The following is a 15,578-nucleotide window of genomic DNA, read 5'->3' as shown; positions in this document are numbered from 1 at the left end:
GGCGTAGGGAGTACAACTGTACCTTGGATCAGTGGGAGACTGATTGGGGTTCAACTACAGTCCAGTCCGAAGTTAGCTTTGAGTAGGCTAGTGTCTGTAGCGGCTTAATACAATGTGTGTTCGATCTGGACTAGGTCCCAGGGTTTTTCCGCATTTGCGGTTTCCTCGTTAACAAAATTTCTGGTGTCCGTGTTATTTCTATTTCCGCATTATATTGTTTTATCTTTATAATTGAAATAATACAGGTCGTGCGTTTAGATCATCAATTAGAATAATCCAACCTTTGGTTTTTGATTGTCATTAATTGATCCTTGGATATTGGTCTTTGGTACCATCCAAGTTATTCCTTGTGTTTGATTAAAGACTCGCTGATTTCTATTAGCTCGAGTAAATCAAAACAAGAGAGAGATATTAACTCCTTGAGATACTTTTACCTAGACTGAGTCTGACTGCCTAGTTAATTCTCTAGAAAGTATTTCGGAGTTAGTCCATACAGATTGCTAAGCGAAATATTGGGTGGTGTTGTTAGATCCCGCTTTTTCAGTAATGGGCTGTGTGTTGGTTGACCTTAGGTTAGACATTTATATCCCGTTGAAGTAGTGTAGCTTCCAGATTTTGAGTGTGGCCAGATAATTTTATCTTTGGGGGCCATTTTTGGGGAGGTGGATGTTTATGATTTTTTGGATTATAGGATTGGGAAGGGTGCTTAATTTTTCATGATTCCATGTGTGTGTTATTGGGTCGATGATATCTGCTACCAATCGAATTGGGTAGCATTGTGTTGGGTCTAGGTTTGACGAGTGTGGGATCCAATTGGCTTCTATTGGAGTTGATAATCCACTTCCAATACGATGAAAAATTAGATTCTGCATAGTTGGAACAATTGCCGTTAGTTGTCTCCGTTGAGGACTAGCAGATGAGGGTATAGAATCAATGCCTTCTAGTAGTGGTTATTGGTTAAGATATTTTGCCCCGAAGATACTTCCGCAGATGGAGTTAGGTTATTCATGAAGATTCTCTTCATGAGTAAAGCTTTATTATGATCACTACTCTTCCTTATTCCCAATCCTCCTTCGGATATCGGTTTTGTTACATTTTCGAATCCTATAGGGTGTAGTTTTTTGGTAGTTGAGTCGTGTCCCCAGAAAAAATTTCTGGTGATATGATCTATTTGTTTGTGAATATTGCTAGGTAAGTTTTGTGTTTGCATGATGTGATTTGTTGTGGGTATTAGGGATGTTTTGATTAGCGTGAGTCTTCCGGCCGGAGTTAGGCATTTTGTCATCCATCCTTTAGCTTTTCAGGCATTTGTTGTGGGTGTTACTTACAGTTTGGTTGTGCTGTAAATCATTTTTCTTTCGCTTCGGCTGTTTTTCCCATAACTTCTTCGTCCGAACTTGGAATGACCTCATTCTTTCGCCGTTCACTTCGTATTTTCTTCCTCTTCAAAATGGTACTAAGAAATTATATATTTGAGTGAGTTGAACTTGGTGATCGGCTCTTCTCATGTTTTCGAGCATTTTTTGCTTTATTTCCTCGCTCTTCTTCCACTTCTCTTTCCTCTAGACACTTGGATATTTGGAGAAAACAAACAATTAGTAAGTTTCTATAGAAAATTTTCAGCAGATATTTGATGGAATTACGTTTCCCTCAGTACGTTTGGTTGCCCCAATCCCCTGGAATCATGTTTCCTACGGGAATTACTTTTCCAACAAATCCTCCATATGGAATCTGATCCCTCTCCCATAAAATTTACCCGAAAACTTATCATAGGATTTATGTACCTACTTTTTTAATCCTAAAATCTCATATATATATATATATATATATATATATATATATATATACAATTTTAAGATTATGAGAGTAATGTCATACATCCCATGGACTTTAAAACAATGGAACTCTATGAATCCGAAATTTTTTAAGTGAATTACCAAACATCTCACGAATTCTGGGACTTTTATAGTTTTGAGGGAACCTGGCTAGAATTGTTGTAGTCTTTATCATCGAGTAACTCAGAGCCGTGCAACTTAGATTCCGTGGGATAGATACTGGAACAGATAATTGTATAGGTGGTCCTAATTCCTAACAACCGGACACACATTATTGTAGATGTACTAAACAAAAAATAGTAATAGGATTTACTTACCATATCTGTGAGTTTTTAATCCATTTCCAATTATATCCTGCATCTGCTTAAAGGTAAGATAATTATCCATTCATCCACTAAATAATCATCGCCTCTATAATTAGTGGCAAATACTTACTCCTCAGCTCTATCCATTTGTATCGACTTGTCAGCCATATAAGATAGATATGGAGCTGCGACTAAACCGGACGCCAAATAAGATTGAAATAGAGCAGAATCTTCCTCAAAAGTGGAGCTTAATGTGTTTTTCTATAAACTGCTTTGAGTTTGTCTGTACAGTACAGAGAGAGTGTCTGCACACACACACAATCATTTTCTTGCTCTTTTAACTTAACTCTCTCTCATCCAATCAGAAAATTCTCTCTATTTCCGGCGACAGAAAAGGAAGTAGAGGAGTAGAAGAAACCAAAATCTATCTTATTACGTAACTCATTCTCCCTCTTTTATTTTAGTAGTTTTAGGAATCTTTTCATAGATCCTTTCTTCTCCTTCTTCTTCTTCTCCTTCATTCTCTTCACCTACCACCTGTAAACAAGGACTTCATTCAACTGTTTTTATTTATTAGGGCTTTTCTCTCTATTCACTTTCTTTTTTAGGTTTTTCCCCTCTTTTTTTTTTTTGATCTTCTTCTTCAGTACTGTTGCTGAAACTATTTGTGAGGGTGAGTAAAAATAAAAGATGATGTGATCATCTGTATCTCTTCCTGTTCTTCTTTGTTTTTTTGTAAAGGGAATTTTTGTTAGTATGATTATTTTAGTTTTTTTTTTGTGGGTTTGATTGTTTTTGTTTTTTAGCATGTAAAAAAGTGATCTTTTTTTATTTTTTTGATATAATAAAATGTTTAAGTTTGCTTCAATTTGAGTTTGATGATTTTGTTGATTGCATGCACCTTAATTTTATAGTTGACTTTGAAAAATTGATGATGATGATGATCGGGGTTTGGGGATTTCTAGCCTCTAAACAACTTCAACTTATTTCGATCCTAGTTAGGATTTTTGTGTGTGAAAGCTGCAAAATTTAGTTCAACTCAGTGCTCTGTAACATCAAGTATGATTCCCCAAATTGAGTATGGTTCACACTCAGTTATGTGGATTTTGCTAAGTAGGTTGACCTTTTAAAGTATGATCATAATTTCCTAGACTTATTTGATTGGTGCCAATACTTGTAGGCTTCTACTGTTTTCTTTTTAGGGAACAAGAAAATCAATATCAATCTTTTTCTAGCGTTCCAAAACAAGCATAGCTTGCGATTGAGACCAGAAATTAAGCTATATTTATAAGAGACAAAGTTCTAATAGTTGGAAGAAAAAGTTTTAAGTTCATATTAATCCTTAATTTTTCAGTCTTCTTAGATTGGAAATTGATCTAGAAATTCTCTTTGAAATGATGTCCTTGTAATTAGCTTGTTTGTGCTTTTACCAAGTTTACCAGTATAATCTGTTTTATCCTTTTACAAAGGTTGTTGTACTGCAACCTTTACAATCTGTTTGTAACCAGTTCCATACTTCCATTACAACTGCCAATTATGCTGAAATTGGCGTGTTTAACCTTTGCAGATATTCTAAGATAGCCACAGATTTGAGAACTTCATGATCCTTGGTTCTTTTTCGTTCGCTTCCCAGTAGCTAAAACTGATACCATGGAGCAGTTTTCAAATGGTTCATTCTCAAGTCGCTTTGAAGGTATTCCTTTTTTTGCTCTAATAATTCGGGGCCTTATGCATAAATTGGTTCCCAGATATACATTGACGATCATGCTTATCACCTGTTGAAAGGTACAGGCAAGATTCCGTTTACAAATACTCGTAAGCAAGAGGGAAATGGTGCATGGAGGATTCCATTGGTGTCAGATGCATATCATGCATCCAGTGACGCAAGCCTGTTTTCGAGCTCATTGCCTGTTCTTCCCCATGAGAAGTGTATGCATCAGTTGTTCATCCTATAATTTACATTGCCTGCTCCTGTCAATGGGACTGATTTTTACCAAACTTGTTTCTTATTTTTTAACCGACAGTGAACTTTGGGGTTTCGGCATATGATGGTCAATCTGTTGACGATGCATCACCTAGTTTAGATAAACTCCATCGAGATGTAGAGGCTAATGATCCGCATGATGATCTGGCTCTGCATGCGATTGGTAGTTTGCTTCCTGATGACGAGGATGATCTTTTAGCTGGTATAATGGATGATTTTGACCTAACTGGTTTGCCTAATCAATTGGAGGAGCTGGATGAGTCCGACTTTTTCGGTAGTGGAGGGGGTATGGAATTGGACTTTGATCCTACAGATGGCTTGAGCATGGGTATGTCAAATGTAAACATAGGTGACGGCACTGGTGGAAATGGGGCCACCCAATATGGGTTTGCAAATGGTGTGGGAGCAGTTGCTGGGGAACATCCATTTGGGGAGCATCCATCTAGAACATTATTTGTGCGTAACATTAATAGTAATGTTGAGGACTCGGAGCTGCGAACTCTCTTTGAGGTAAAATGATACCTCATTTCTCATTTATTCTGGTAGTTTTGCCTTTGTGTCCAGCCTCTTACAGCTGGCTTACTCTTGTCAACTACCATGGATGTCAAGAATGGAGACTGCCATTTTTCATTACTTACCAGAATTTTATATTATAAGCCAACAAGTATAAAAGAGTGAAGTTTTTTTGCCCCCAACCCCCTTTACACTTATTGCCACAAGCTCAATGAATTTATTTTGAGATTTGAATATGAGATAGCCTACACCCTTCATTTCATTTTTCAAAATCACTGAAACAATGTCTATCATGAACAGGTGAAATTTCTTTATGTTCTAATCACTCTTATTTTTCTACGAGTTCTCTTGCTTGAGAATTTGCTTGATATGTATTGTGATTAGTTAATTGCAACCATGGATCTTTCTGGTGGGCGTATTTTACAGTTATCTACTTCTTTTGATTTTCTCCTCATCCTTTGTTTTAAGAAAAAAAAATACAACCCCGGTCTGTCTGATGCTAACTGCAGATGTGTTGGAACAATTTGGATAGCCTGAAAAAGTTCGTTTACACATGTTCAGAACTCTCTCTGTTGTTTCACTCTGCCGAATGATGGTCCATAAGTTCTATTTTGAATGTAATGGCTGCTAGATTTTATAGATCCCCCAGTTTCTAATGGACTATTTTGTCTCTCTAAACACGTTCATATTCTTATTCTTACATTCTTACAGTCTTCGACCAATATTAATATGGACACTGATGCTTTTCGAAGGTGCATGTGTTATTAGTGATTCCATCATTGATGAGTCTTCGTCATTTTTATAATTTTGTCATGATTTTATAATTTAAAAGGAAACAGGAGAACCTGTAATTATATTATGTTATATTATTGTCAGACCTGCTCATTTGGTGAATGTTTTCCTGTGCAGCAATATGGTGACATTAGGACTCTTTACACTGCTTGCAAACATAGGGGCTTTGTGATGATATCTTACTACGACATCAGGGCTGCTCGAACAGCTATGCGAGCATTACAGAATAAACCCCTAAGGCGAAGAAAACTCGACATTCACTTTTCAATTCCGAAGGTTAAAGATTAACTCTGATCCTCATACCACCGTGTTATGTGCTGTTAGTTTAACATCAAGCCTGTCTTATATGCTTCGTTTTGTTTTTCCTCTACCCAGGATAACCCTTCGGATAAGGATATGAATCAAGGAACTCTTGTAGTCTTTAACCTGGATCCCTCTGTTTCAAATGATGACCTCCGACAAATATTTGGGGCGTATGGGGAAGTCAAAGAGGTGCAAACTCTATTTGCTTCCTTAAAATATTTTTTTTTTTTAAAAACAGTTTTTCTGCCTTAATGGTATCTCTTCTTTATGATCACGGTGAACATTTGTACTTTCTGACAATCGTTTATTGAGCAAAATCCAGATCAGGGAGACGCCGCATAAGAGGCACCATAAATTCATTGAGTTTTATGATGTAAGAGCCGCAGAAGCAGCTCTTAGGTCATTAAATAGGAGCGACATTGCCGGAAAACGCATTAAACTTGAACCTAGCCGTCCTGGTGGAGCTCGTAGAAAGTGTGTATTAACTCTTTACTTCTTCCCTTCTGCAGTTATAGAAGGCTTGTATTTGGTATCTTATGCACTACGACTCGACGCCCATAGACTGTCAGTTTTGCCGGGTCTTCCTTAGTTTCTTTTTATATTTGTTAATGCAATGTGTTTGATTGATCCTATGTTTATTCATGGTTCTAATATTTTGAAAGAGTGACGTTCATAGCTTTCCAGCATTATCTTGAAGTGCATATTGCAAATGCTTAGATAGATTAAAATTGTTTTGGCTCACGCACATCTGAGTGATTCTCAGGATTGTGTAATGACTAGCCATTCATGTTCTTGAATTTTCTCTTTGAACAATTTGTTATGATATTGATTGACTATTCCTTTTATTGTAGCTTGCTGCAGCAACTGACTCAAGAGCTGGAACAAGATGAAACCAGAAGTTTTCGAGTGGGTTCGCCTGTAGCTAGTTCTCCTCCGGGTAACCAATCTGTAGATGCACTAAAATACTTGTTAGCTTTGCCTTCTATGCTTGGTTTCTTATGTCGTCGAACTGTTGTAAATGCAATTTCTCTCACTTGCTCCGCCTGGTTTGGAATTTTGTCACAGGGAGTTGGGCACAAATTAGTAGCCCTGTGGATCACAGTCCCTTACAATCTCTAAGTCAGTCTCCTGGTTTGGGGAATATGAGTCCTATAAATGGCCATTTGTCTGGATTAGCTTCACTTCTGCCTCACCATGTATCGAACTCTGTGAAGATTGCACCCATCGGCAAGGATCATGGAAGGGGTAATAGCATATTTTCCAACACAAGTTCACCGCATGCTGCTAGTTATCATCATTCTCATTCATTCCCTGATCAAAATTTGAGTGCGAGTCCAAGAACAGTTTCTTCTGTCGGTCCATCTACTTCAAATACTTCAGGCGTTGGGACTTTATCCGGACCTCAATTTCTTTGGGGAAGTCCAACTCCCTACTCAGAACAAGCCCCTAAATCCTCTGCGTGGCAGGCTCAACCTTCTGGCCGTCCATATACATCCAGTGTACAGGGACAGGGATTTCCTTACTCCAACCGGCATACATCTTTGCTTGGTTCGTCGCAGCACCACCACCATGTTGGATCTGCCCCGACTGGTGTTCCTTTTGAGAGGCGCTTAGGGTTTCTTCCGGAGTCACCAGATACATCCTTCATGAACCAAATATCTTATGGGGGCATGGGATTAAGCCACAATGAAGGGCACTTCATGATGAATGTTGGTGCTCTATCTAGAAATATGTCTGAAAATGGCTCGCCAAATATGAGAATGATGTCCTCCCCGAGGCCAAGTCCTATGTTCCTTGGTGTAAATCCTTATCCTGGGTTGGGAGCCAGCAGCTTCGAGGGCCTGGCAGATCGTGGACGTAGTCGAAGAGTTGAAAGCAGTGGCACTCAGATCGACAGCAAGAGACTATACCAGCTTGACCTGGATAAGATTATTAGCGGGGAGGATAAACGTACTACACTAATGATAAAAAATATACCAAATAAGTACGTCTAATGTTTAGTTGTTGTTTTTTTTATGGATTTTGATCCTTTTAGCTATTGCAGTCAGAGGTAAAGCTTAAGTTACTAATTTTGGTTGCTTAATTTTTCTTTCTTTTCAGGTACACTTCGAAGATGCTGCTTTCTGCCATTGATGAATATCACAAGGGTACTTACGATTTTCTGTACTTGCCAATCGACTTTAAGGTAATATTCTTTGGCATATTTTGCAGGATTCTCAGCATTGTCCTCTATTCGAATTGTTATTCATGGTCATGGCTGTATCTGATTGCAGAACAAATGCAACGTGGGTTATGCGTTCATTAACATGGGTTCTCCGTCACACATTATTCCTTTCTATCAGGTTCAGTTGCAGCACCTTGAATATAGTTTTATTGTTTATTACCAAAGCAAAAGATTCTGAATTCCAGATGCCATTTCTTTACTGCATACTTTACTTTCTGCAGGCATTCAATGGGAAGAAATGGGAGAAGTTCAATAGTGAAAAAGTTGCTTCTTTGGCATATGCTCGAATTCAGGGAAAGGCAGCCCTAGTTACCCACTTCCAGAACTCTAGTTTGATGAATGAAGATAAGCGATGTCGTCCAATTCTCTTTCACTCCGAGGGTACCGGAAGTGGTGATCAAGTAAGTAACATCATTGATTTTAGATTATTAATTTTTTTTCTGTCACGGGAATGCTCTAGCTTATACACTAAAGGATGAAAAGTTCCTGTTGAGATGCCGTGCCATTAGAAGCATCTGTTTATAATTCTCGAGCTCTATGCACTGCATACTTGTTCATTTATTGTGTGTTTTAAAGCTTCTTTGCCTAGAAAGATACAATTGGAATACAGGGATTAGAGTGTGTTTTGGGCCATGTATAACATGAAGATGGCTCAAAAGAGTCATTTTGGGTCCATTTGTGCCCCTTAACGTTAAAGATATTGGTACTATCTTGTTTCTCTAACCGATTTATGAACCATCTATGCTTCCAGCGAGATGATTGCTAAGAGTTTCATGAAAGTCTTTTCTTTTTTCTTATGTTCGATTCTAGCCAAACTATAGAACTGATTGATCTTTTTGATGCTTACAGATCATCCCAGAAGGGTTCCCTTCCAACAATTTGAATATATGTGTGCGCCAACCAGATGGCTCATACTCTGGAGATTCTCTGGATAGCCCTACTTTGGGTGAGAACTAGAAGAGTTAACCGTTTGTCAAAACATCGTCGTCAAAACATGACGAAGTTCTGATACAAGTAACTTATTTATTGCTAATTGTTTCGTAAATACAACTGTGCAAATTGGGTAGGGAGAATCCAAAAAGAGAAAGAAGAAAAAAGAAGTGTGGGAAGTCTGTATTATAAGTTGTCCTGTCCTCAGCAAGCGAAAAGGAGGATTTTTTGTTTTTTGTTTATGTGCAGAAATGGGAACTTGGAAATAGAGAAGAAAGGGAAGCAAATATGTCATTGCTGATGCTGTGTAAGTACAGTTGTCATCAGTGTGATTTCTGTCTCAAGTTATCCTTTTTGGTTTTTGGTAAAAGGAGGGGTTGAACCGGTTACTGCAAATACGAATACATGTTTATATATGGGGATGATACATTTGTATGTATGGGTAGTCTAAAATCTTACAGGATGATTCAAAAGTTGGCTTACCAAAAAAATGTATAGAGTGAACATAACTGACGATGCTTTTGTAATTTCATCCTTTTTCATGAACGAAAGAGTATATACGACTATCTTTTTTGTTTTATCTTGCTGTGAAGTAAATGTACAAATATTTGGGAGCCTGACTATCACTTCTCTTGTTACATGAAAAGAAAATCCAAAAAATATCTAGTATAACATTTGGTGAGCCATCTGAGCAGTCACCAGTGTATGCTGGAGAACCTTTTGTTTCTACAACTGATGAAATCTGCAATTGCATTCCCCGGGCCACCAGACACGAACCTACACATCTTATTGCAAAATTAAACCATTGGCTGACTACACATCATTTGATTGCAAACATGTTTCCCAAGTAGTTGGAAACTTGATATGAATGAGGAAGAAACATTTCGTCGGTTCCCTGATGTAACGAATCTGACCATTCATCATCCTCAGAAGCTTCCTTGACAAGCTTAACCCTACACCTTCAGGTGAAGACCACAGTGTTCCTCCGCTGACCATATCTTGTACGAGTTCAGGAGGTAGTCCTTCTCCGGGATGAGCCAATCTACATGCACAATAGTTTGTGATATTTTAACAATCAGCCAATCTACATACACAATGGTTTGTGATATTTTAACAATCATCAAGAAGTATCGTATGCTCAAATTAAGTTGTCATTTCACTTCATTTTCTCTTATACGCACAAATCTCAACAAAGACGGTACCCAAAAATTAGTAGTCGGAGAAGTGGTTAAACAGATCTTCAGAAAGACATCCAGAAGAACGTTAGAAAATCATTGTTGCCATACATAATAAAGTTTGTCACAATCATATACCTGAATTGTAGCTGCAAAACTGGTCCTGAATCCTGATATAAAACAGAGTTGAGTTCAACTTCAATATTTACCCAACCCTCAGGGGATGATGGTGCATGGTGTACTAAATGTAGCAGAAAAGCTGTTAGAAGTTGTTGGAGTCTAATTTGATCACCGTATATGGATAGTACTTTGGTTTTCTCTGAGATTTCATAATTGAGCTGCAATTTCTTTTCTGTCAACAAAATCATTACTTGACTAATAATTGCATCCATAGCAATTCCAAGTGAAAACCAGTCCTTATGTAGCTCCATAGACCTGCTAGTACGAGTAAGGAGAATTCTGGGTTTAGTGTTACAAAAAGGTAAACCAAAATTTAAACAATGAGATCCCATACAAATGCTAACCAGACATAGAATCTCGAAGAAGACTTACCTTTTCTCAATACTTTCTAAACTGCAATCCTCAATGATCTTTACCATCTGCTTCTCACATGCATCACTGGTCTTCAAAAGACGCTTCATTTGATCTGATAGAGAACTAGACTCCAGGAGTCTGTGGGCAAAACGAACTCCACCCAAAGGCGCTTTTGTCTCTTCTTGAATGTACGCCAACTCCTTAAGTCTCGCAAGACACTTCCTCTCTTGCTGGTTTTGCACGTCTTGTATTAGATTTGGGACTGCCATTTGCAGGAAGCAAAAACATCCAATGATATTCCCTTCCATATCAACCCTCTTATTCGCTGTTAGCACAAACTTACAGTATTTCCCTCGTTTATCAAAAAAAGCGAATGGAAATTTCAAGGTAACGTGACTGCAAATTGCCTGATACAGGAGAATCATAAACTCAGTGATAGCACCTTGATCTTTCAGCTGGCACAACTTCCCAAATATTTCACCAGCAAGTATTTTACCAATAGCTTCTCCCTTCGTCCAACCTGTTAGCTTTTCCATTGCTGTGTTCCACTCACAGCAACATGCATTCTCATCTGAAGCAAATATTGGTGGAATCAGCGGATCAAGACTTTGTATGATAGCTTTGTAATCTCCTTGCAATCGAATAAATTTATCCATGAGAGCTTTCTCTTTCGTGACATCTTGACCCATGAAGGATACACCAATGACATTGCCTGTGCAGTTCTTAGTGGTGCATGCGTTTGCAACTATATATACAGCCTCATTTTGCTGCTGTGACCCAAAAGTTCTTAGTTTTATCTGAACATTTTTACTCTCCTCTCCTGGAGAAATAAAATCAAGGAACAATGATGTTAGAAATTCTACAGCTAGAGAGAAACGTAGAAAACATTTATGAAATAAGTTGAGTGGAATCTGAACATGAGAACCAGTTGAATACTAAATACCAGTTTTCATTTTTACATTTAGAAGGAAACCCCTAATTCTTACTTTTGACGACGCAATGAGAAATAGTGACACCGGATTGATATATCCAAATGGGTAAAAATCATGTCGAAACTTGAACACGAGTTGGAAATTGGAACCTTTATGAACTAACGTTGCCATTTTGAAATTTTTTAAAGAGTGCTTACCTTGCAGAGCTCGCGAGAGATGATTATCAACAGTCTCACGGGATTCTTCATGGACAAGCTCATTAATTAGGGATTTACCCAAAGCTCCATTATCTGGTAACCCTGTTAATTCAGCAACTTTGGTGTTCCAACCATTGACGTTGCCATCAGAGTCTACAGCAATAACTGGGACAATTGCTGTCTCGATCAGGTTGACCATCTTGGATGCCACGGATCTGAGTTCATCCACCCTTTCAGTCATCAGTTGCCGCTCAATTGACATACCAGTACCACTTTGACCTCGCATGATCAGTTGTAGAGAATGGATAGCATTCATTTCCAAAAGTTCCCATGGCAAACTTCTATATTTTACTTCCTCAAGGAAAGCCTTAAACGATGACCTAGGGTGCATTTTTCCATCATTATCTTTATCCTCAAGATGATGCTTAGCTCCTCCCCATTTAACTACCTTTTCAGTGCGAGATCGAAACCAGAATAAGAAATCCGTCGAATTAATTCTTACAGTGGCCATGCCACAAACCACATCAAGGAGCAACTCTGCACCAGGGTACCCAGCATCAACTAAACTATCGGTAGTAAATCCTGTTGATTCACTATCATAAGTAAGCAACCAATCTGCAATATCTTGTATCTGTTTTTCATTTGGAGTAACACCCAACAATTGACATTTTCCATCATAATACAATGCAGCTCCATCACACTTCACCAGGTCCATAATATTTGGAGACTTAGTTACAATCCCAAACGGGACATCCCTAAGGAGCATATCACACAACAAGGTCTGCGTTTTGAGAGTTTTTTTCTCCTCCAGTTGTGACACCAATATAAGTTCTCTATGCAAATGTAATCCAAATGCTTGAATGAGGAATTCACAAGCGTAACGCAGGGGAAAAGGAACGTAACGTGGTGAACAATGGTGACAAGCAACTAAACCCCAAAGCTTTAACGACCCATTCTCATTAATAAGAATTGCCATAACAAGGGAAGCAATTGAACCCATATTGGCCATATACTGTGTATGACAAGCATGGGGTGATCGAAGGGTTGAATTCACTAACAACAACGGTTGCTTTAGTTCTTGGCTTTGAATAATTGGAACAGGATCTGAATGACAATCATATATCATCCTAACTCGGTTTTGTTGGAACAGAAATCGAGCAGCTTGAGGGATATCTGTTGCAGGATAATGCAATCCTAAATAAGGCTCCAAATCAGACCTCCTTATCTCCGAAATAACCTCACCATGTTCATCTTCATAGAATTTGTAAACCATCACCCTGTCATATCCAGTGAGCACCCGAACATCTTCAACTAAGGTATCACAAGCGACACCAATATCTCCACCTGGAACTGACTGCAACCTGGAAATTGCTTGAACAGCGAATCTCTGTGACTGCATGGAACCAGCAACAGAAAATGCAGGATCACCGGATAAAACTGGTTCGAAATCAATAACAGTTCCAACATCATTTCTGTGTAGTATGGCATAAAAAGGTGACTGGGTGCTTACTGAATGGACTAATACAGGGTTCGACAAAGAAATATCCAAAGAAGCCGTGGCTTTTGTGAGAGAGTCTCCAGAGGAATGTGTGAAAAATGTTCGAGCATCTAAGCCTAGAAGAATTTGATATTCTGAGTCATTGGTACGATCGTTTAAAATATTCAAAATCCGGATGGTGTTCTCGCTGTAAGCAATGATTCTAAAAGAAGGTTCCTCAATGGTAATCATACAACCAAAAGACTGAATAAAGCCACCTCTTTGAATTTTAGTAAGATAAGCAGAAATTTGTTGTTCAGGTACTGGTATTTTAGCAGAATGAATTAATTCTGGATAGTTAAAAGATGTACCTGATTTACTACTTGATTCAAAATCAGCAAGAAGATTAGCATCTTCGTTATACTGATCATTTGCTTTGTTCTTCTTATTGTTTGTTGATGATGTAGAAGGAGAATTCTTCTTTGTTTTGGTTCCCCTGCTATTTGAATCCATTTTCTGTTTTTTTTTCTCACAAAATCAAAACGCAGGTGTAGGTGGGTTTCTTCAGGAAGTTCCTTTCTGTCTGTACATATCTCTAATCAACCAAATCAAAAACAAAATAAATTCTGAACCTACAAAACGAGAAAGAGAGAGGATGAAACTTAAACCAGGAAGATGAGATTATTTAATAAGAGTGTGAAATGAGTATTACTGAAAACTGTGTAGTATTTATTTATGTAAGAGTAGACTATGGAAATAAAAACGAAAATCTGTGTTGTCTGAATCTGAGATACCCAGGAGAACCAAAACAAAAAAAAAAGAAACCAGTTTTTTGTTTCACCGACTACAAAAGTGTAAAAACAATAACTATAAAGCTGGCATTCAAAACAGCATCACCACTTAAAACTCTTCTTTTAAAAACCCCAGATAAACCCTCCTCCCTTTCTCTGATTCCGTGTTCTTATTATTTTCTTTTGTACTGTACGGTCTTGTCCGTCTGCGTAATTTCGGGTAAAACCAGTCTCAGAAAAAGAGTCAGTTCTGATTGTCTGAACTCTTTAACCTGGCTTTCAAATATTGGGTGAAGATGAACTTAATCACTTTGACCAACGGGTCAAAGTCACGTCAATAACCCATGAATTACAACATTCAAACTATTGCTGCTCAGTTTTAGTAAAGATCATTTGCAAAAATAAGCCTTCACCCATCCCAGAATAAGAATATTACCAGGGCTTATTACCAGGACCCATCTAAATCAGATAATAAAAAATTTCCCGACTCATGGGAACAAATTATTTTTGTGAGATGAGTCATAAGACTCAAAATATGAAGTCAGATTAGACCCAGGCGAGTCACGAGAATCGAACTGATAATTGAAACTGCAGCAAAAACAAGAGAGCAGTATGATGAAAAAACTGTTGGAGATAGTAACAACAATCGTAATTAACTGGAAAAAAATACTTAGCTTAAACCGACGCTTGATTGATGTTCCGGGAGATGCACTGATAACTGTAGCAGGAATTAGTAGAGGCACGTATGAAATACACTGACCTAAAAGAAATATCGCCTGCTACTCCTCTTGTAGAGAGATGCTATAGCAGTTGGCGAGTCACCTCCAGGATACAACTACTGATAGTACTCCTCTATGTAGTATACAAAGACAGTACTCTAAGAGCTTGGCAGAGATGTATGAAGAAGTGAAAATAGTTACAGAGAAACAAAATAGTAGCAGAGAAGAATAAGAGAGGAAGAAGGTATTTCTTCTCTACTGTGTATCTCAAAACTAAGCTTAAAATTCCTTTTATTGGCAATCAAAAAATAACCCGTTACTAACCATAAAAGATTCCCACGCATGATAGACAAAGGCATAGAAAACAATACAAAGAAAGACTCAAAGCTTTTGTCAGGTGCAGAAAACAACTTATGCAGAAAACAACTTTTGATTTTTCTTTTGTCAGTCAGTCAAAAGCATGCGAGACACATAGAATCCAAGCCAAACACGTACAAACAAGGAGTAAGATTCTTTTACATGTGTGGAAAACACGTACCAAAAGTTTCAGCAAAAAGATAGGATCTAATGAACCCACACCTGAACCTGAACCTGAACCCGACCCGCCCGAACGGACGGCGGCGTGCGTGCTTCGGTGCGAAGCACCGCACGTACGGGAAAGGAAACCTTGCCCTAGTCTAGGTCTTCTCCCTCAGACAAAAGTGTGTTGACCCAAAGGGCCAGGCCCTTTAGCCATTTTTATTGTATTTAAGTCTAAAACTCTTTAGATTTTAGTCTATGTGGGACTATTGTTTTATCTATTCAAATGAAAAAAATAACTAGTGTGCAATAGGTCTAGGGATCAAATCATAGTCCGTGCATATTTGG

The 15,578-nt window shown here is 38.1% G+C and overlaps 2 protein-coding genes across 5 annotated transcripts; one reads left to right on the top strand and one right to left on the bottom strand.

The window, feature by feature from the left end:
- The first annotated feature begins 2,342 nt into the window (after positions 1-2,342).
- Positions 2,343-9,466, top strand: LOC113289933 (protein MEI2-like 2). Of its 2 annotated transcripts, none has more exons than XM_026539366.1 (13): positions 2,343-2,813; positions 3,708-3,833; positions 3,932-4,069; positions 4,165-4,634; positions 5,547-5,705; positions 5,805-5,921; positions 6,055-6,206; positions 6,584-6,669; positions 6,798-7,716; positions 7,833-7,917; positions 8,006-8,074; positions 8,178-8,357; positions 8,806-9,466. In XM_026539366.1, exons 2-13 carry the CDS (start codon positions 3,791-3,793, stop codon positions 8,911-8,913), a joined length of 2,526 nt encoding a protein of 841 aa, XP_026395151.1. In that variant the 5' UTR covers positions 2,343-2,813; positions 3,708-3,790; the 3' UTR covers positions 8,914-9,466. The 2 variants fall into 2 exon arrangements, with proteins under 2 accessions (XP_026395151.1, XP_026395150.1); XM_026539365.1 differs by having other exon boundaries at positions 3,926-4,069.
- Positions 9,387-14,227, bottom strand: LOC113289932 (phytochrome E-like). 3 transcript variants are annotated; one of them, XM_026539364.1, is made up of 5 exons: positions 13,573-13,679; positions 11,725-13,117; positions 10,614-11,415; positions 10,200-10,499; positions 9,387-9,928 (listed from the first exon to the last, which is right to left on the bottom strand). In XM_026539364.1, exons 1-5 carry the CDS (start codon positions 13,630-13,632, stop codon positions 9,700-9,702), a joined length of 2,784 nt encoding a protein of 927 aa, XP_026395149.1. In that variant the 5' UTR covers positions 13,633-13,679; the 3' UTR covers positions 9,387-9,699. The 3 variants fall into 3 exon arrangements, with proteins under 3 accessions (XP_026395149.1, XP_026395147.1, XP_026395148.1); XM_026539362.1 differs by having other exon boundaries at positions 11,725-14,227; XM_026539363.1 differs by having other exon boundaries at positions 10,200-10,496; positions 11,725-14,227.
- Positions 14,228-15,578: the final 1,351 nt, after the last annotated feature.

Source organism: Papaver somniferum, chromosome 6, assembly GCF_003573695.1.
Source record: "Papaver somniferum cultivar HN1 chromosome 6, ASM357369v1, whole genome shotgun sequence".
Classification (NCBI taxonomy): Eukaryota; Viridiplantae; Streptophyta; class Magnoliopsida; order Ranunculales; family Papaveraceae; genus Papaver; species Papaver somniferum.
The sequence above is the reverse complement of the archived record's forward strand: the minus strand, read 5'-3'. Positions and strand labels throughout refer to the sequence as shown.

Bases quoted from the DNA above. Each gene is read 5' to 3' on its own strand.
- LOC113289933 (XM_026539365.1), top strand. From the start codon at position 3,791: ATGGAGCAGTTTTCAAATGGTTCATTCTCAAGTCGCTTTGAAG. The intron at 3,834-3,925 runs GTATTCCTTTTT...ACCTGTTGAAAG, and splicing joins ATTCTCAAGTCGCTTTGAAG to GTACAGGCAAGATTCCGTTT. The intron at 5,706-5,804 runs GTTAAAGATTAA...TCCTCTACCCAG, and splicing joins TTCACTTTTCAATTCCGAAG to GATAACCCTTCGGATAAGGA.
- LOC113289932 (XM_026539362.1), bottom strand. From the start codon at position 13,714: ATGGATTCAAATAGCAGGGGAACCAAAACAAAGAAGAATTCTCCTTCT. The intron at 10,500-10,613 runs GTAAGTCTTCTT...TACTCGTACTAG, and splicing joins TTAGAAAGTATTGAGAAAAG to CAGGTCTATGGAGCTACATA. The intron at 9,929-10,199 runs GTATATGATTGT...TTGTGCATGTAG, and splicing joins GTTTTGCAGCTACAATTCAG to ATTGGCTCATCCCGGAGAAG.